The sequence below is a fragment of the Balaenoptera acutorostrata genome, chromosome 5, assembly GCF_949987535.1.
Source record: "Balaenoptera acutorostrata chromosome 5, mBalAcu1.1, whole genome shotgun sequence".
NCBI classification, from domain to species: Eukaryota; Metazoa; Chordata; class Mammalia; order Artiodactyla; family Balaenopteridae; genus Balaenoptera; species Balaenoptera acutorostrata.
The window spans coordinates 15,762,489-15,784,211 of record NC_080068.1 but is presented as its reverse complement, the minus strand read 5'-3'; the positions used below and the strand labels follow the sequence as shown (position 1 = coordinate 15,784,211).

General features: G+C 38.0%; 1 protein-coding gene across 3 annotated transcripts in view; it reads right to left on the bottom strand.

Moving 5' to 3' along the window:
- BMPR1B (bone morphogenetic protein receptor type 1B) overlaps positions 1–21,723 on the bottom strand; it is a 439,992-nt gene that overhangs the window by 41,095 nt on the left and 377,174 nt on the right. For all 3 annotated transcript variants that reach the window (XM_057547292.1, XM_057547293.1, XM_007184078.3), the window contains 3 exons: positions 18,483–18,642; positions 1,134–1,236; positions 496–598 (listed from right to left, as the gene is read on the bottom strand). In XM_057547292.1, coding sequence (XP_057403275.1) covers positions 496–598; positions 1,134–1,236; positions 18,483–18,625 — 349 coding nt within the window. In that variant the 5' untranslated portion in view covers positions 18,626–18,642. The remainder of the gene's footprint in view (positions 1–495; positions 599–1,133; positions 1,237–18,482; positions 18,643–21,723) is intronic.

The window sequence follows — 21,723 nt, the reverse complement described above, 5'->3', positions numbered from 1 at the left end:
TTTTCTCCATTTTACCAATACATATGAATTGACTAAAAAGTAGTTACTCAAGCATAAATAAAAGGAAATACCATCCAGCATATAATCTGAATTAGTCCTTTAAAAGGTCCTTATTTTTAAAACGAATGTAGCCAAATAGCAGTTTTTGAGTGAAATGCAACTTCTGAATAACATTTAGGGATAAACGTAAAACACTATCTCCCTCCTCTATCCTCCTGAAACCGACTCCAAGCTCTAGACACCATAGTATTCTGAAGGAAATGAGGACAGGTTAAAGAAATAAGAGTCTTAAGAGTGAAGGCACATGCAACTATTTTCCTGAGAACTCCTTGCACATGTCTTTGAATGACCATTTCATTATGTCATCTTGCCTCAGTCCTCTGCCCCAGTAGCAGAAAATGGTACAGGTAGATGCATTTAGAAAAGAGAATAATTCAAGTTTTCATTTTCTTTATGTCTAAAGCTTTTCCAGCCTGGAAGCCTTCCTCTTCTTACCTCTGTTTTTTAGTGGAGGCAGTGTAGGGTGTAGATCTTTATTACATTCATTCCGTTCTGTGCAGCATTCAATTGATCTTCTTTGATGAGGAATGGGAGTGTCCTAAAATTGAACCCAAACAGCTATTAATAGGTTTCCCCTAAATTTCAAAGTCATATCATCCAAAACTAGTACATTAACACTATTTAGAGAAGTCACTTAAAATTCTGATAGTTTTATTCAAACATGGTGAAACTGATGTATTGTATTAGGTAATTTCTTTCAAATCATCACGTATTATCTTACTGCAACTTTTGCATTTCAACAGAATTAGTACTCTATTTGTAATAACCAACATGTGTAGCATAAGCTGAGGAAGAAGGTTTGGCTTAATGCAATTAACCAAACTGGAATTTGAGCAAGATGATCTAATGAGTCACTAAACCAGAAGTTACCAGCAAAAATAAAATGAATATTTGATTTCTAAATGGAGGGAGAATTGACTTAAGTGTGAATTTTCAAATTATTTTCCAAATTACTGAAAACAAGATAGTAAAAAAAAAAAACCAAAAACAATTGTTATATCTTGTTTGAAATTTGGCTGTTTGAAATCTGGCCAATGAAAGGTTACGAAGTAGAATCAAATTATCTTCCTTACCCGACACTGAAAATCTGAGCCTTCTAATCCTAGACATCCAGAAGTGACCACAGGCATCCCAGAATCATCTTCTTCTATCATTGTGAAACAATATCCATCTGTGCTGAAGACCAAACAGGCAAAGTAAGTGTGTGTGTGTGTGTGTGTGTGTGTGTGTGTGTGTGTCTCTACGGCAAAAGGAAATGAAGATGTTTATCACTTGTTTCATTACAAACAAGAAGAAAGTCAATTACCATTACAGGTCACTATCTGTTTAAAGAATCCCCAAACTTCCTTTTATGAAAGTTGACTTAATTATCATAAAATATTTAGTAATATCTCCTCTGTCCAGAAACTTGCAAGAAGGAAGGATCCAAAATTTCCATATAACGTATAAATTACTAACCATATATACTAGATGCTAAACACTTATTTTGGTCCTTCACAGGTATCACCTTCAGAAATCCACTCTAAGAAGGAGGTAGTACTATGCTTACTTTCTATATGAGGAAACTGAGGCTCAGAGACCTTGAGTAATTCTCAAAGGCTGTACAGCTAGTGAGAAGCACAGCAGGGGTTTGAACCCATGCAGGTGAACATTTATTCTGGTTCTACTTGCTCTGAGGTAGTGGAATAAATTTATCTCTTACTAAGGCACACAGACTAAGGAGAGGTAGGAGTTGGGATCAGCACAGCCTAAGTGAAGTAAGTAAGATTCTGCCATGTGGTACCCTCTGCTTCCGGGCAGGCATATGAAAACATCAGCCTCTGTGGTTGTCTTATTTGGGTGTGGGGTCAGGATGGACAACAGAAAGAAGGGTTTTTAACAAGATCATGGAAGCCAAAGAAACAATACTTTTCTTTTCTGTCTGGTTTTCTACATTGAAAAGAACTTTCACTTATTCTATCTCATTTAATCCTCTGAACAACAATGAGAAGTGATATTATTTCTATTTTACAAATGGGTAAATTAAATTTATGAGAGTCTAACAAGCTTGTACAAGGTCACAAAACAAAACAGTTACAGAATCAAGCCTTGAATCAAGGACTTCTTGCTTCATTTCCACAGGGATTAAAAATGAAAAACAAGGACTATTATATATAGAACTATTTATAAACAGACACTACTGTCTTCACAAGCTCGGGTGATAAATGCCCGCAGACTCCCAATATAAGTCATAAACCACTACTGCACGTCTAAGAAATAAAGTACTAAAGGATATATCCATCTTTCTCTCATATATATGCATGCTCCGCACCCAACACAGATGTGACAACGTAGTCCTAAAAGGTCATGGGAAGAAAGCTCTGAGCATGGCGTTAGCCGTGATTTGTGTGCTGGTCTATTCTGTGTTAGTGGTAGCGGCATTCTGCCATACATTAGCGCTTCAGTTACCATCAACACCCTTAGAATTGTTTACCTGGTTTATAAGCCTCAAGCGATCCAAAATGCCTCAGTTTATAAGAACTAGCACAGCAAAGTTCAAACATACTAATGAATGGCTAGGAATGGCCAATGATAAATCTCTTTGTTAGACTAAGGTCAAATGCATGAATACTGCTGCAGGAGAAAGACTGCCTTGGAACAGCCCATGCTCCAAATTCTTTGGGGCTTTTTAGCCAATGTACTGAAATTGCTATGAAAATCTAAAGAATGTAAATGCCAAAGGCAATAAATAAAAGACCTGTCCCTTAGAAATTTACTTTAAACAATATAAGCAAACAATACCCATGTGATTTTTATTATCCCTTTCCTATACATTTAGACTACATGTGTAACTTACACTTCTCATCGAAAGTAAAATTCAGGAGTTAGGAATAAAGTCAGTTTAAGTTTCTGACACTAGGAAATCATAGAGCAGCTAGAAAAGTTTGATACAATATGTTAAATCTAAAAAGAATAATTACTCCTTAGTCAGGAGGTCTCCTTAAATCAATATCTGAGAATACAGAAATGTACTGTTAAGCAACTTTAAGAATCAAGAAAGAAGAGAGAAAGCTGGTAAAGCTGTTGGCAGGTTACTGTTACAATGTCCTGGGAAATATAAAGAAACATCAGGAAGAGTCAATTCAAGCTTTAAAAATGCACTCCCTCGTCTGTGAAGAGGGGGGGAGCTAAAAAGAAAAAGAGAGGATGGACACAACATTTTTGGTGGAGAGTACACTGTAGTGTACACAGAAGTAGAAATAAAATGTTGCACACATGAAACTTATATAATGTTATAAACCAATGTTACTTCAATAAAAAAAAAATTTAAAAAAGAGGGGATGGAGAGGGAGAGAGACCCTGGAAAGAAGAGTCGGTGTCCCATAAGTCATAAATTCGGATAGGAACTCAAATATTTAGTTGGAAAACCATTTCAAGTGCATATTACTGACAAGAAAGCAAAAATAATTTATAAGCTTCTTACTGAAATTGCTAGCTACTAAGGGACATTACCTGGAAACCTGCAGTACAATTACAGAAGCTTAAGAATTACTTGAGAACTTTCGACTTTCAAGCAAGCACAGATGTAAACACAGCTACGCTCTGGAGTCAAAGCTGATCAACGTCACCCATCACTAAGAGACATTCAACTCTTAGGGCAACTTTTTTTTTTTTTTTTTTTTTAAGATTGATTGATTGATTGATTGATTGATTGCTATGTTGGGTCTTCGTTTCTGTGCTAGGGCTTTCTCTAGTTGCGGCAAGCGGAGGCCACTCTTCATCGCAGTGCGCGGGCCTCTCACTATTGTGGCCTCTCTTGTTGCAGAGCACAGGCTCCAGACGCGCAGGCTCAGTAGTTGTGGCTCACGGGCCTAGTTGCTCCGCAGCATGTGGGATCTTCCCAGACCAGGGCTCGAACCCGTGTCCCCTGCATTAGCAGGCAGATTCTCAACCACTGCGCCACCAGGGAAGCCCGACATTCAACTCTTAACCATGGGCTTATTTGAACATTCTGTTGCTGGTTGCCATATTTAAGCTTAGTTTTTAAATGTTTTATATAGATTATTACCCCAACATCCCCAGAGTGTTGAAAGTGATAACAGGAAGAGATGAAGAATTATGAAGGAAACAAAAGTTGAAATAATTTTAAACAAAATTGAAAGTAGTGAGATGTATACATGAACACAGGATGAACCACTCTTGATTACAGTAATGATTATGAATTTTAAAAGAAGACAATTGACAAAGGGGGAGAGGCAAGATAGGGGTAGGGGATTAAGAGGTACAAACTACCATTTATAAAATAAATAATCCACAAGGATATATTGTACAGCACAGGGAAATTTAGCCATTATTTTTTAATAACTTTAAATGGAGTATAATCTATAAAAATATTGAATCATTATGTGGTACACATAAAACTAATATAATATTGTAAATCAACTATACTTCAATAAAAAAGAAGACAATGTAAATCTCAAAAAAAAAAAAAAAATTCTGCCCCTGTTGCATACGAACATCAGTCATCAGTACTGAATACCTCTTAACATAATGCTAATCCATGAAAAAGCAAAGCATTTGAAAATGAAAAGGCCATATGAGGTCAAAGTAGTGATAACAAAACTTCTGTTACAACCCTTGGATTGGTCTACAGTTTCATGACTCCTTGAATCTGCCCAATATTCCAAAGGCAAAGGAGTGCCTGGAACATCTTGAGAGATCATCGGGGATAAACTGCCTCAAGAGATCTTCAGTGTGCCCAAGTGAACATTTACTAGCAAGTAAGAAAGGGATATACTTACTTTAAAGGTTTGAGGAACCAAATATTCTTTAGGTGGACGTGCATCCAGAGCCTGAAAGTTTTGCCTGTTCTCATTTGGGCTCAAATGGATTTATAAATGGCCTTCTGGACCCCAACTCATTCATTGTAGAGTGAGTACAGGGTTTATAAAGTTTACCCAAGTTTCGGTCCCTTTAACTCTCTTTTTCCACTAAGATCTTATGCTTCTTTATTGTAAACCCCAGGATTGTCCAGAAACAATAACCACCACAATTGAGAAGGGACTGCTGTAGAAGTTTTCTTCTAACTAGTTTTGATCTTTATAAATATTAATTAACTATAAAATAATTTTTTAAAGTATGAGTTAAAAAGAGTTTATCTGATCTACCCAATCAGAGTGATAGGAAATTTTAGAGCACTAATAAAATAATCTAAAAATTATTAAATAACTCAAAATTATTATTTAATTATTAAATAGTTTAAAATTTTGCTCTTGACAAAAACTCATTCAATAAATGGATACTTGCTCAAGTGCATCTGCACACAGGGATTTATTGTTCTCTATACCAATCAATTTATTTATTCCGATCAAACTGAATCAAATTATTTATTCTACTTTTTTTTCCAGTATGTAAGAAATACTAGAATTCATAAATTTCTTTTAAGTTTCCGTCAGAATCTATTTGAAAGGCTGCTTGTTTTAGGTCAATTATAAATAGGTCCTTGAGAACACTGTCTTCTAAAATATCTATTTCACATTGAAGGGGATAAAGTTTTCAAAGTTTTCTGTCACAGGTAAACTGAAAGATACATACAACTTTTAGAGTTGCTATTTAAATCATGTAGATTTTAGTCAGTTAACTAAAACAGCTGAAAGCTGCTTAGAGCTTTGCGAACAATAGTTTATTTTAGAAACATTTATTAAGCATACTATGCCTCAGACTGAGTTGGATGATGAGAAGCAAGGGTGAGGAAGATGGAGCCTTTGTTTTCGAGGAGCTCAACATCTATGAACCAATCCTAGGAAAAACAAAGTCGTTCAACTTCAAGCAGGAGGGACAGAAATCACCAGCTAATCAAGCGCTTTCTACTGACTGGGGGGAAAAGGCAAAGAAGAATGTTGCACAAAGGTAATGACCAGAGTAACAGAACCCTAAGGTTTATATTTGTGTTTCTACCCTATCATCTTAGGTGAGTGGGTTCCCATAGCAGTAGAGGGAAAGAGGCTAAAATAGATATGACTACCACTGCTCCCCTTCTCTGGTTTTTCCTCTGAGAGGTCACAGCACTGGGGGGAAGGTGAAGTTACAACATTAATGACGAGGTTCCGATGCGAGAGAGGCCTTTTTACTTCATCCTCAAGAAAGTGTAACTATCGTACATCCTTCTCCGGCAGCCATACCAAGTGATTCCGCATTTTGTTCATTTTTGTTCATTTTTCATAGGAGGTACAAGATTTTTTGAACTTGTCTCACTTTCTATGTTAAACAAGCATTTGCATATTCTCACCTCCACCACCCCGTGCAGACCCTCCCTACCTCTCGCCTAGACGGCTCTGAGAGCCTTCAAGCAGAAAGCCCCCTCTTCTCTCTCAAGACTCTAGCCCATTCTGCACAGCACTGCCTGATAAATCTTGTTTTCCTGCCTGCTCAAATATCTTCAATGGTTCTCTATGTATGACTGTACAGAGCCCTACAATGTTCACTTCCTATTAAGTCCAAGAGCAAATGGACCCATTTAAGTATCATTTATAACTGAGGGCCACAAAAGCAGAGTTATTCCTTACAAAAGACTTCATAAGTGAATTTGAAACCATAGCCTCATCCAACTGAATTGTAAGTTCTAAAGAAGGACCCACCACTCTCATAAATGAAATGATTTTAACTCAACATCTTCTACTGGGGGAAAAAAAAAAAAGATCATAAAGCTCAATGTTCAGGTGGCCTGGGCAACAGTGGAATAAACTGGATGAACAGAAGATGTACAAACAAATGAGAAGAATGCTCACTTTAAACACTCCAAGACCTGGGTCAGAAGTACCTCTCTAAAAGCGCACACCACCACATTCAGCAGGAGGTTGAGAAGCTCTGGGTTAATACAAACTTTGTATAAGGGCTCTGTACAGCATTGCCCGATAAATCTTACATTTTCCTTCCTGCTCAAAAACCTTCAATGGTCCTCTATGTATAGTTGTAAAGAGCCGTATATCGTTCACTTCCTATTAAGCCCCTAAGCCTTCCCTTCTGCTGCCTTTGACTCTTCGGGATACAGTTGGAGACGTATCAAATTTCTCATTTGGGCACCTGGTGTCATGTGCACATGCTTAATGCAATCATCCAATGTGATTTCTTACACCTACAAACCCTGAAAACTGCCCAGGTAGGAGAATTTTTGGTCAGAACCCAGTAAGATACACGAGGAAGTTTTTAAAATTACCTTGAAAAAGAGTAAAAAAAATTTTTAGAACTGGATAGACTTGTACGAGAGAGTAGAAGAACTTGAGGGAGGTGGTGAGAAAGGGACAAAAATGACTATCACAGACCACATCAAGTAAAACACAGAAGGATACATAAAGTAGGACCAAATTCTATACAGAAAAGAATAATCAAGGCTGAGATTACGCCTGTTAGGACAGGAAAACAAGACAGAACACTGGCATGTTGAAAGTCATACACCAAGAGTTATTAAGGAGACTATGCAGCTTTCAAGGCATGCAGTGATAGTCTGAGGTCCTAGGAATAGAATCTGGAAATGGAATAAGAAGGATAAACCATGAAAAGTGACACCTAGAAAGGTAAATATTTAGAAGATAGATATTATAATGAGGGAGACTGAACAATGGCTTCGCCTCTTATTTTGAATTATGGATATTAAAAAATGGTTCTAATATTGTATTCAGCATGATATATTTGTACTACATCCTCTAATATGCATGCTATTAGGCAATGTAAATGGAATGGATATTGGAAGCAGACACATCTGCACCTGATAGGAATCAAGGACAAGAATGACATGATCAACATTCCGACAAGAATGGTAGCTGGTAAAGTGATTGATGGTACTCATGAAGAGTTTAAAAAAAAAAAAAAGGGACTTCCCTGGTGGCGCAGTGGATAAGACTCTGTACTTCCAATGCAGGGGGCCTGGGTTCGATCCCTGGTCAGGGAACTAGATCCCACATGCATGCTGCAACTAAGAAGCCTGCCTGCTGCCACTAAGACCCGGCACAACCAAATAAATAAATATTTTTTTAAAAAAAACAAAACCGGGGCTTCCCTGGTGGCGCAGTGGTTGAGAGTCTGCCTGCCAATGCAGGGGACATGGGTTCGAGCCCTGGTCTGGGAATATCCCACATGCCGCGGAGCAACTGGGCCCGTGAGCCACAACTACTGAGCCTGCGCGTCTGGAGCCTGTGCTCCACAACAAGAGAGGCCGCGACAGTGAGAGGCCTGCGCACCGCAATGAGGAGTGGCCCCCACTTGCCACAACTAGAGAAAGCCCTCACACAGAAACGAAGACCCAACACAGCCATAAATAAAATAAATTAAAAAAAAAAAAAAAAAACCCCTAAACTTTGTATATGTTCTCTGAATTATCATGTGGGATTTCAGAATCTCTTTTAAGTATGATGCAATTTTGATTTGGGCCACTTTTTGGATTACTCTCTCCAGGAAAGTGGGAGTGGTAATGAGCAAGAGATCTACTTAGGACATCCAGCTTGGCTACAATCTGCCTGGTACCAGTCCTTATCTAAGCCCCAAGCAAGCACACCATTGTCTTTAGAACTGTTTTACCTAGAAGTGCAAGATTTAGTGCAGTATTACTCAAAGTGTGTTCCCTTGCAAACTACTTGTTACTGGTCTGTGAGTACGTTAATACAGAAATTGAAACTTGTATATACATCAATAAATTTAGCTCTGTTGAATTTAATTAATAGACAATAGAAAAATGAAGCATACAATTTGTAGGTATTTTAAAATTAATTCTCCTAGTAATTCATTTTTATTGTAGTTTAGAAAGTATCAGTGCACAACTTATTGGGGAAAAAAACTTTGACCAGAGATAGCTTGAGGAGCGCTGATTTGGAGTGCTTATAGGAATGGAGGCAGAAAGCCTTGGACCTATTTAGGTCTAGGGGCACAGGAACAAAAAACAGCCCTGTGATTCAGACATGACTGACCTCAGCTCACAGGAGACTCAACTGGAGTCAATACCTCGTTAGCAAAATGTATGTACAGTTTACTCAAGAGTGAGTATTTCTGCTCCTTTGAGGGTCAGGGGTTAGCTGTTGGTCAAAAATTCAGTACTCTGTAAACTTGGCCACAATTTCTTTTCACTCACTTGGGCATGAACACTGAGTGACCTAGTAAAAATTACTTAACCTCTCAGAGCCTCAGATTTCTCACCTGGGAAAGTACAGATAATGCTACATTCTTTAGAGGAGTGCTGTGATGATTAAAGATAGGTGAAAGTAAGCATGCTAGTAGTACAAAAGCTCAATAAATATTAGTTTTCTGTTGACTTCTACAAGATAACCGATGCATGCTATCATGGTATACCCACGTTTTTTGAGGGGTTCCATTGTTACTGATTGCTGGCTTTGTTGTATTTTTGTTTTCTTCTTCTTTGCTATCATAAATCAAAGGTTGGAAACCATACAATTCACAACCCATTCCAATCTGCCCTCCATATCTACTTCCACATTAAATATTTCTAAACTGCAGTTATCAAGGTCAATAAATCTGATGGCTGGATTTCAGTTCTTCTCCTAACAGCATCTAATATGGCTGACCTTACTTCTTTCTCCCTCAGTAAACTTGGCTTCAGTGACACCATACTCACTGCTTCACTGCTAATTCTGAGTCTCCTGGGGAGAGCCTCCTTTACCCAAGCATTAAAAGTCTCAAGGCTCAGTGGTACTCTGGTAGATTAGATTGTTCTATTATTGTTCTCAATTCTTCATGCCACACTCTAACCATGGCTTCCCTTTGACTTTGAGCTTGAGGATGTCACTTGATTTGGTAAATGGAATGTTAGAGGACATGACACAAGGAGAAGCTTTAAGAGGTTGCTCCCTCAAACTCATTTGAGAAAGAATTTTGGGGCTTCCCTGGTGGTGCAGTGGTTAAGAATCTGCCTGCCAATGTGGGGAACACGGGTTTGATCCCTGGTCCAGGAAGATCCCACATGCCGCGGAGCAACTAAGCCCGTGCGCCACAACTACTGAGCCTGCACTCTAGAGCCGATGAGCCACACCTACTGAAACCCTCGTGCCTAGAGCCCCTGCTCTGCAACAAGAGAAGCCACTGCAGTGAGAAGCCCGCCCACCACAACCAAGAATAGCTCTCAGTCACTGCAACTAGAGAAAGCTCGCGTGCAGCAACGAAGAACCAATGCAGCCATAAACTAATTAATTAATTTGTTTGTTTATTAAAACAAACAAACAAACACTATATCCTTGGTACCTGCCAGTCCAAGAAGGATGAAGAAACGTTGGGAGCAGGCCTGAAGCCAAGCCCACCCAGGCCAGCAGAGCCCAGCACAGTTGCAACCCACAGGAAGAAACAGGAATGAAATAATAAATGTCTTTAGTGGTAAGAATCACTGTGATTTTAAGGATGCTTATTTCACAGCAAAAAACTGACTAATGGAGATTGGTTCAAGATGGCAGAGTAGAAGGACATGCTCTCACTCCCTCTTTCGAGAACACCGGAATCACAACTAACTGCTTAACAATCATCAACAGGAAGACACTGGAACTCACCAAAAAAGATACCCCACATGCAAAGACAAAGGAGAAGCTGCAATGAGACGGTAGGAGGGGTGCAATCACAATAAAATCAAATCCCATAACTGCTGGGTGGGTGACTCACAGACTGGAGAACACTTATACCACAGAAGTCCACCCACTGGAGTGAAGGTTCTGAGCCCCACATCAGGCTTCCCAACCTGGGGGTCCGGCAACGGGAGGAGGAATTCCTAGAGAATCAGACTTTGAAGTGCAGTGGGATTTGATTGCAGGACTTCAGCAGGACTGGGGGAAACAGAGACCCCACTCTTGGAGGGCACACACAAAGTAGTGTGCGTATCGGGACCCAGGGGAAGGAGCAATGACTCCATAGGAGACTGAACCAAACCTAACTCCTAGTGGTAGAGGGTCTCCTGAAGAGGTGGGGGGTGGCTGTGGCTCACCAAGGGACAAGGACAATAGCAGCAGAAGTTCTGGGAAGTACCCCTTGGGGTGAGCCCTCCCAGAGTCTGCCATTAGCCCCACCAAAGAGCCCGGGTAGGCTCCAGTGTTGGGTCGCCTCAGGCCAAACAACCAACAGGGAGGGAACCCAGCACCACCCGTCAGCAGACAATGGATTAAAGTTTTACTGAGCTCTGCCCACCTGAGCAACAGCCAGCTCTACCCACCACCAGTCCCTCCCAGCAGGAAACTTCCACAAGCCTCTCAGATAGCCTCATCCACCAGAGGGCAGCCAGCAGAAGCAAGAAGAACTACAATTCTGCAGCCTGTGGAACAAAAACCACATTCACAGAAAGACAGACAAGATGAAAAGGCAGAGGGCTATGTACCAGATGAAGGAACAAGGTAAAACCCCAGAAAAACAACTAAGTGAAATGGAGACAGGCAATCTTCTAGAAAAAGAATTCAGAATAATTATAGTGAAGATGATCCAGGACCTCAGAAAAAGAATGGAGGCAAAGATCAAGAAGATGCAAGAAAGGTTTAACAAAGATCTAGAAGGATTAAAGAACAAACAGAGATGAACAATACAATAACTGAAATGAAAACTACGCTAGAAGGAACCAATAGAAGAATAACTGAGGCAGAAAAACGGATAAGTGACCTGGAAGACAGAATGGTGGAATTCACTGCTGCAGAACAGAATAAAGAAAAAAGAATGAAAAGAAATGAAGACAGCCTATGAGACCTCTGGGACAACATTAAACGCAACAACACTCGCATTATAGGGGTCCCAGAAGGAGAAGAGAGAGAGAAAGGACCTGAGAAAATATTTGAAGAGATTATAGTCAAAAACTTCCCTAACATGGGAAAGGAAATAGCCACCCAAGTCCAGGAAGTGCAAAGAGTCACATACAGGATAAACCCAAGGAGAAACACACTGAGACAAATAGTAATCAAATAGGCAAAAATTAAAGACAAAGAAGAATTATTGAAAGCAGCAAGGGAAAAATGACAAATAACATACAAGGGAACTCCCATAAGGTTAACAGCTGATTTCTCAGCAGAAACTCTACAAGCCAGAAGGGAGTGGCATGATATACTTAAAGTGATGAAAGGGAAGAACCTACACCCAAGATTACTCTACCTGGCAAGGATCTCATTCACATTCAATGGAGAAATCAAAAGCTTTACACATAAGCAAAAGCTAAGAGAATTCAGCACCACCAAACCAGCTCTACAACAAATGCTAAAGGAACTTCTCTAAGTGGGAAACACAAGAGAAGAAAAGGACCTACAAAAACAAACCCAAAACAATTAAGAAAACGGTCATAGGAACATACATATCAATAATTATCTTAAACGTGAATGGATTAAATGCTCCAACCAAAAGACACAGGCTTGCTGAATGGATACAAAAACAAGACCCATATATATGCTGTCTGCAAGAGACCCACTTCAGACCTAGGGACACATACAGACTGAAAGTGAGGGGATGAAAAAAGATATTCCATGCAAATGGAAATCAAAAGAAAGCTGGAGTAGCTATACTCATATCAGATAAAATAGACTTTAAAATAAAGAATGTTACAAGAGACAAGGAAGGACACTACATAATGATCAAGGGATCAATCCAAGAAGAAGATATAACAATTATAAATATATATGCACCCAACATAGGAGTACCTCAATACAGAAGGCAACTGCTAACAGCTATAAAAGAGGAAATTGACAGTAACACAGTAATAGTGGGGGACTTTAACACCTCATTTACACCAATGGACAGATCATTCGAACAGAAAATTAATAAGGAAACAGAAGCTTTAAGTGACACAATAGACCAGATAGATTTAATTGGTATTTATAGGACATTCCATCCAAAAACAGCAGATTACACTTTCTTCTCAAGTGTGCACAGAACATTCTCCAGGATAGATCACATCTTGGGTCACAAATCAAGCCTCAGTAAATTTAAGAAAATTGAAATCATATCAAGCATCTTTTCTGACCACAATGCTATGAGATTAGAAATCAATTACAGGGAAAAAAACATAAAAAACACAAACACAGGGAGGCTAAACAATACGTTGCTAAATAACCAAGAGATCACTGAAGAAATCAAAGAGGAAATCAAAAAATACCTAGAGACAAATGACAATGAAAACACGATAATCCAAAACCTATGGGATGCAGCAAAAGCAGGTCTAAGAGGGAAGTTTATAGCTATACAAGCCTACCTCAAGAAACAAGAAAAATCTCAAATAAACAATCTAACCTTACACCTAAAGGAACTAGAGAAAGAAGAACAAACAAAACCCAAAGTTAGCAGAAGGGAGGAAATCATAAAGATCAGAGCAGAAATAAATGAAATACAAACAAAGAAAACAATAGCAAAGAGCAATAAAACTAAAAGCTGGTTCTTTGAGAAGATAAACAAAATTGATAAACCATTAGCCAGACTCATCAAGAAAAAGAGGGAGAGGACTCAAATCAATAAAATCAGAAATGAAAAAGGAGAAGTTACAACAGACACAGCAGAAATACAAGGCATCCTAAGAGACTACTACAAGCAACTCTATGCCAATAAAATGGACAAGCTGGAAGAAATGGACAAATTCTTGGTAAGGTATAACCTTCCAAGACTGAACCAGGAAGAAACAGAAAATATGAACAGACCTATCACAAGTAATGAAATTAAAACTGTGATTAAAAATCTTCCAACAAACAAAAGTCCAGGACCAGATGGCTTTACAGGTGAATTCTATCAAACATTTAGAGAAGAGTTAACACCCATCCTTCTCAAACTCTTCCAAAAAATTGCAGAGGAAGGAAAACTCCCAAACTCATTCTATGAGGCCACCATCACCCTGGTACCAAAACCAGAAAAAGATACTAGAAAAAAAGAAAATTACAGACCAATATCACTGATGGATATAGATGCAAAAATCCTCAACAAAATACTAGAAAACAGAATCCAACGACACATTAAAAGGATCATACACCATGATCAAGTGGGATTTATCCCAGAGATGCAAGGATTCTTCAATATACGCAAATCAATCAATGTGATACACCATATTAACAAACTGAAGAATAAAAACCATATGATCATCTCAATAGATGCAGAAAAAGCTTTTGACAAAATTCAACACACATTTACGATAAAAACTCTCCAGAAAGTGGTCATAGAGGGAAACTACTTCAATATAATAAAGGCCATATATGACAAACCCACAGCAAACATCACTCTCAATGGTGAAACACTGAAAGTATTTCCTCTAAAATCAGGAACAAGACAAGGATGTCCACTATCAATGGTGAAACACTGAAAGTATTTCTTCTAAGATCAGGAACAAGACAAGGATGTCCACTTTCACCACTATTATTCAACATAGTTTTGGAAGTCCTAGCCATGGCAATCAGAAAAGAAAAAGAAATAAAAGGGATACAATTTGGAAAAGAAGAAGTAAAACTGTCACTGTTTTCAGATGACATGATACTATATATAGAGAATCTTAAAGCTGCCACCAGAAAACTACTAGAGCTAATCAATGAATTTGGTAAAGTTGCAGGATACAAAATTAATGCACAGAAATCTCATGCATTCCTATACACTAATGATGAAAAATCTGAAAGAGAAATTAAGGAAACACTCCTATTTACCATTGCAACTAAAAGAATAAAATACCTAGGAATAAACCTACCTAGGGAGACAAAAGACCTGTATGCAGAAAACTATAAGACACTGATGAAAGAAATTAAAGATGACACCAACAGATGGAGAGATATACCATGTTCTTGGATTGGAACAATCAATATTGTGAAAATGACTATACTACCCAAAGCAATCTACAGATTGAATGCAATCCATATCAAATTACCAATGGCATTTTTTACAAAACTAGAACAAAAAATCTTAAAATTTGTATGGAGACACAAAAGACTCCGAATAGCCAAAGCAGCCTTGAGGGGAAAAAAATGGAGCTGGAGGAATCAGACTCCCTGACTACAGAGTATACTACAAAGCTACAATAATCAAGACAACATGGTACTGGCACAAAAACAGAAATATAGGTCAATGGAACAGGACAGAAAGCCCAGAGATAAACCTATGCACCTATGATCAACTAATCTATGACAAAGGAGGCAAGGATATACAATGGAGAAAACACAGTCTCTTCAATAAGTGGTGCTGGGAGAACTGGACAGCTACATGTAAAAGAATGAAATTAGAACACTCCCTAACACCATACACAAAAATAAACTCAAAATGGATTAGAGACCTAAATGTAAGACCAGGCACTATAAAACTCTTAGTGGAAAACATAGGAAGAACACTCTTTGACATAAATCACAGCAAGATCTTTTTTGATCTACCTCCTAGAGTAATGGAAATAAAAACAAAAATAAACAAATGGGACCTAATGAAACTTCGAAGCTTTTGCACAGCAAAGGAATCCATAAACAAGACGAAAAGACAACCCTCAGAATGGGAGAAAATATTTGCAAATGAATCATCAGACAAAGGATTAATCTCCAAAATATATAAACAGCTCATGCAGCTCAATATTAAAAAAACAACAAACCCAATCCAAAAATGGGCAGAAGACCTAAATAGACATTTCTGCAAAGAAGACATACAGATGGCCAAGAAGCACATGAAAAGCTGCTCAACATCACTAATTATTAAAGAAATGCAAATCAAAACTATAATGAGGTGTTACCTCATACCATTTAGAATGGGCATCATCGGAAAATCTACAAACAACAAATGTTGGAGAGGGTGTGGGGAAAAGGGAACCCTCTTGCACTGTTGGTGGGAATGTAAATTGATACAGCTGCTATGGAGAACAGTATGAAGGTTCCTTAAAAAACTAAAAACAGAACTACCATATGATCCAGCAATCCCACTACTGGGCATATACCCAGAGAAAACCATAATTCAAAAAGAGTTATGTACCACGATGTTCATTGCAGCACTATTTACAATAGCCCGGACATGGAAGCAACCTAAGTGTCCATCAACAGATGAATGGATAAAGAAGATGTGGCACATATATACAATGGAATATTACTCAGCCATAAAAAGAAATGAAATTGAGTTATTTGTAGTGGGGTGGATGGACCTACAGTCTGTCATACAGAGTGAAGTAAGTCAGAAAGAGAAAAACAAATATCGCATATTAACGCATATATGTGGAACCTAGAAAATGGTACAGATGAACCGGTTTGCAGAGCAGAAATTGAGACACAGATGTAGAGAACAAACGTATGGACGTCAAGGGGGGAAAGCGGCGGGGGATGGTGGTGGTGGTGTGATGAATTGGGAGATTGAAAAAAAAAACCAAAAAAACTGACTAATGTTCTACTTACTCTATTCTCTCCCCAACCTCTTATCTGAGCTCCAAATCCATATTCTATTGATAAGCTTACTCTCGGAGATCTCTACTTGGATGTGTCAGAAACCTTAAACTTAGTATATCGAGATTGAAACTCGATTATTTTCCTCTGTCGTCTTTCATCAAAAGGCTACAATATGCACCTAAGTGTACACCTGCCAACTTGTGAAGCTTCTCTTGGTCCCCTCTCATCTCCGTGGCGTCAACACAAAACTTTCCTTCTAAATATTTCTCCAACACATCCAACTCTCTCCTGCACCGGCATCACCCTCGTCCAAGAACATTTTCTCTCAAATAAACTGTCCTTCCTGAATCTACTTTTCAATTTCTCTTACTTGGCTGCTATTGTTCTTGAACTTACTTTTGTCTCCCTCTAATACATTCAATACTCTGCAGCACAGCAAATTTTTCTAAAAAGCAAATCAAATCACATCAATCTCCACTGACACTCCTGCTTAAACATCCCCTTTAGAACACAGACAAATTTCCCCTGTCTCCAGGCTCAAATCCCACCACGTCTCCTCCCATATGCCAAGCTTCTCCTTCCCACCACAGAGAACTTGCATTGCAGTTAACCATGCCTCAACACCTTCTTCCAAATCAACTTAGAACACTTCAATGGCCTATAAGGAAAACAGGACAAAATATTTGAAATTGGGATAATTTTGGAAAACCTGAACGTATGATCACCCAAACTACAGCTCAAACGGCACACACAGATTCACTCTTAATTACTACAGACTCACACAAAATAGTAAAATATCTCCCTAATATGCTTCATCCTGCTAATTTTCTCTTCTTCAGAAAACTTTGTAATTTTCCTGATACTTTTTCTGTTTACTGCAAAAAGGTAGTGTTCCCAGGAAACACTGTCTGAGCTTTGGAGTCATTTTATCTTGGCGTAAGGGCTCAGAGATTGCAACCTTGTTCTATCATACAAGGGCCAAGTTACCAGACCTCTCTGGGCCCTGAATTCCTTAGGTCTAAAGGTAAGAAAGAAGCATTCCCTACCATGCTGAGTTGTTGTGCTGATTAAATGAGACATATGTTTATGAATACACCCAAATTTCCTCCTTGTGTCATTTAGTTAATACATATTTCTTGAGCTACATATTTCAGGATACACTGGTGAGCTTGTATTAGATAGATCCCACTTCATAGGAAGCTTTTAAAAAAAAAGGTCTCAGCATGAAAAAGAAAGGCATTCAACTCAGCTTCATGCTTCTTCCTGGGGAATGAGGTCCCAAATGGTTGCCCAGATATTCTGCCCTGAGTTCAAACCCAGCAGCCCATCTTCCTATTTGGGTCCATTATCCTCCTTGAGGGAGACTCTGCTTCTCTGACATTTTAACTCCTGAGACCCGCACTTGTCTTGTTATCTCAGCCACTTCGCCCTGGACACACTCTGGCCTCTTTATTTACTGTTGTCCTCACCCTGGGGAGTCAATGCAGGGACACTGACCAAAAAAATGCATGTGGCTGTATAAAGATGTGTAAGGAAGAAAGAGGCAAACAGTGCAGTTTCAAACATTAGAAGTATTTATACAAACATGATTAGCCACTAAGGAGTTTATTCTCTAGTACTTAGCATCTTAATCTTAACTTCTGGTGGGCTCACATAAACTCTATTACTACGCTATTTCCCAGAGGCAGTTTATAAATATTCCTAACAGCTTAGGTGTTCTTTCCAAAATACTAACACCATCACCATAATAAATGTTAGAACAAACAAACAAACAAAAAAACACATCTGACACCCCTGCTATTGCATTTATTTTGGGGGCTGAGGTCTTTTGAAAGAAAATAATTGGTTCTTGCTCCTTGACAGGGACCCTGGGATCTGTGCTCTCTGTTTACGTGCACACATGATGTTTGCAGGAAGAATGACCTCAGAACAACATTTCAGGGCAAAATGCGATTCAGTACTTCTCTACATACAGGCACAGCTCTGAGAGTTAATGGGTTTAGGCCCTATTCCCCAAAATGTGTTCTTGGAAACACTAGCCTACAATTCTATAGTCAAAAAAGGATGGCTTTCTATTAAAACTAGAGTTAAATAATTTATATGACCAACCTGCAAATATTGTTCACTGAGTCTTCTGGACAATGGTGGTGGCATTTACATCGCAAGATCTTTGGGCGAGGGGTGAGGGCTGTACTCTCACCATCCTCTTTCTTGGTGCCCACATTCAATTTTCCTGAACTTCGCAAAAGCATGTTATCAAGCAAGTTTGCTGAAAATAAGAAACAGTAAGAGTTTAAGCATCTTTGGGATAGCCCAGCCACAGTCTTCTGTCCAAAGAATGATGATATTAAACAAAATATTAGTATTCATAATAGTTAAACATTTAAACAGAAAACATATTCTGATGTTTTGACACTAAAAATTATACTTTCTATATGATATATATGTCTCATTAGAAATTCTCATAATCCTTTCAGAATAGTAGTTTCTACATTAAGTTATAATAGTTGTATTTGATTGAGTGCAAGCAGTTCAATGACCCACTATTATATAGATTATCTCTACTGTGTATGGTAATGCTGTGAGTAAATATAACCATTCCCATTTTCAGATGAGAAAATTAAGACTCGAAGTTTAAGTGATCTGCACCCAGCTAATAAGTCATGAAGCCAGCATTTAAACCCAGGTTGTCTGGGCCCTAAAACTTTCTACGAGTCTCTTTACTTTAGGGTTCTCTTCACTTTAGGTATACCATGTATTTTTTAAAGAAATCATTAAAAATATTTAATCTGCAACATTCATTAGGAAGATAAAAATTTAATTATCAAGATATACAAGCGAAAGTGACAACCTATTACAGTAGCAATGATTCTACGTCTTCAATGGAAGATACGATAGTAGACATGATGTTTAGAGACAGATTTTTCTGGGTTCTAAAGTAGGCTTTACTGTTTACCAGTTAGTTGACATTGAATAACTTTACAAATAATCCCACTGTGCTTCATTTTCTTATCATCAAATTGGAGATAATTATAAGCACCTACCTCATGTCAAGAGCTTAGAGTGGGTATGTTACATAGTATTACTTGATAAATGTTAGCTAATGTTATTGGAGAAATCTAATTTTTTACCTTTTAAATAGTAAGACAATGTTGCACAACCTAGGGTGACATATCACTGAGACAGTTTTCACGTTTTCTTCTTTACCACCACTTTTGGAAAGTAAGGATGCTTCAGAAGGAGGCATAGATTAATTGACAACAGGTTTCAAGCATTGTGGTAAGAGCTCTCCTACATGCTATGTCACTGTATAAATTGTCACCCGGAGCAATGTTTGATTTAAAATCTCACAACACATCCAGTTTGCCTACAGTTAAATACAATTTCAACAGAAATATTATCTAAAAGATACTGGGTTAAAAAACTGAAATTCTAGATCAGAAGTACAGTATACACAATAGATATGTACAGTGTACACTTGTTATTTTTAACTACAAATTAGTGCCTCCAACCACTGGTTATATCAGAGAATGAAGAGTTTAGAAAAAGGTCTGTGATGATTTATCCTGACTTTCTCTATGTTACGCTAATTAGTTGAATTTTTAGAAAGTAGTAATTAAAGGAAAAAAGAATAAAGTATGTTAGATCCATTTACCAGAATTTCCCCCAATCATTAATTCTAATATTTCATTAGATTTTTCAAATTTATGTAAGATGTACACCTAAAACAGTTCCTTATATCTTAGTCTGCAAAAGACATATCAATTGTAATATATGAAGAGTCTGTTATGTTCAGAATCCTGGGCCACCCACAGTGATTCTGATTCCACAGGTCTCAGGCGAGCCAAGGGAAAGGCGTTATTCCACAAGACCCCAGGTGACTGAGACAAATGATGTGCAGACTCCACTCTGAGAAAACTAGGACTAGATTAAGTAAATCTTTATGTAATCCAACCACAAAATTAATCCCAATAGGTGTTTATTATTTCTATAAAGTCAGTGCTCACCCTTAAGTTAAATTCCAAAATAAAGTGAAGTTAAACACAGTTCATGTTAGTATCTTGTATTTAAAGCCTGCATAAATGCACTAGCACCGCTTGCTATCCAGGTGCGGTAGGTATTGGTATGCCTATATATCACCCTGCCATGCTGGTTTCCTTCTTTTTAAATCTGGTTCTCAGTCTTACTAACTTTATGACCTAAATTACCTCAAAGTAACTCAAAGTGATGAAGGTAAGATATTTAAAACTTATTACATCCTGCTTTCTTCCATACCAGGCCCCTGCTCTTTGAAGTTTTTAAAACAAAATAATAAAAATTCATTTATTATGCATATGTCTACTTAGCAAACACATATTGGGTGCCTACCTTGTTCCAGACACAGCCTAGGTAAGTAGGATGAACTAAACATACACAGAATGTACCACCTGGTGGGAAAAGTTGTTAAATGGAATATTCACACAGAATGGTCTACAGTATAAAAAGAAACACCCTTATACTATTGGAAATAAGATGTCATTTTGTAAAAAACATTTTAAGACAGGATCCATGATTTTCTCATATTTTAAATTTATTTAAACAAAATACTGATATAAAATTTAGTTAGAAGGAGATTCTTTGTGATATTGCTTTTTATTTATTGCAAAAGCTTTTGCACAGCAAAGGAAACCATAAACAAGACCAAAAGACAACCCTCAGAATGGGAGAAAATATTTGCAAATGAAGCAACTGACAAAGGATTAATCTCCAAAACATACAAGCAACTCATGCAGCTCAATATCAAAAAAACAAACAACCCAATCCAAAAATGGGCAGAAGACCTAAATAGACATCTCTCCAAAGAAGATATACAGATTGCCAACAAACACATGAAAGAATGCTCAACATCATTAATCATTAGAGAAATGCAAATCAAAACTACAATGAGATATCATCTCACACTGGTCAGAATGGCCATCATCAAAAAATCTATAAACAATAAATGCTGGAGAGGGTGTGGAGAAAAGGGAATCCTCTTGCACTGTTGGTGGGAATGTAAATTGATACAGCCACTATGGAGAACAGTATGGAGGGTCCTTAAAAAACTAAAAATAGAACTACCATACGACCCAGCAATCCCACTACTGGGCATATACCCTGAGAAAACCATAATTCAAAAAGAGTCAAGTACCACAATGTTCATTGCAGCTCTATTTACAATAGCCAGGACATGGAAGCAACCTAAGTGTCCATCATCGGATGAATGGATAAAGAAGATGTGGCACATATATACAATGGAATATTACTCAGCCATAAAAAGAAACGAAATTGAGTTATTTGTAGTGAGGTGGATGGACCTAGAGTCTGTCAT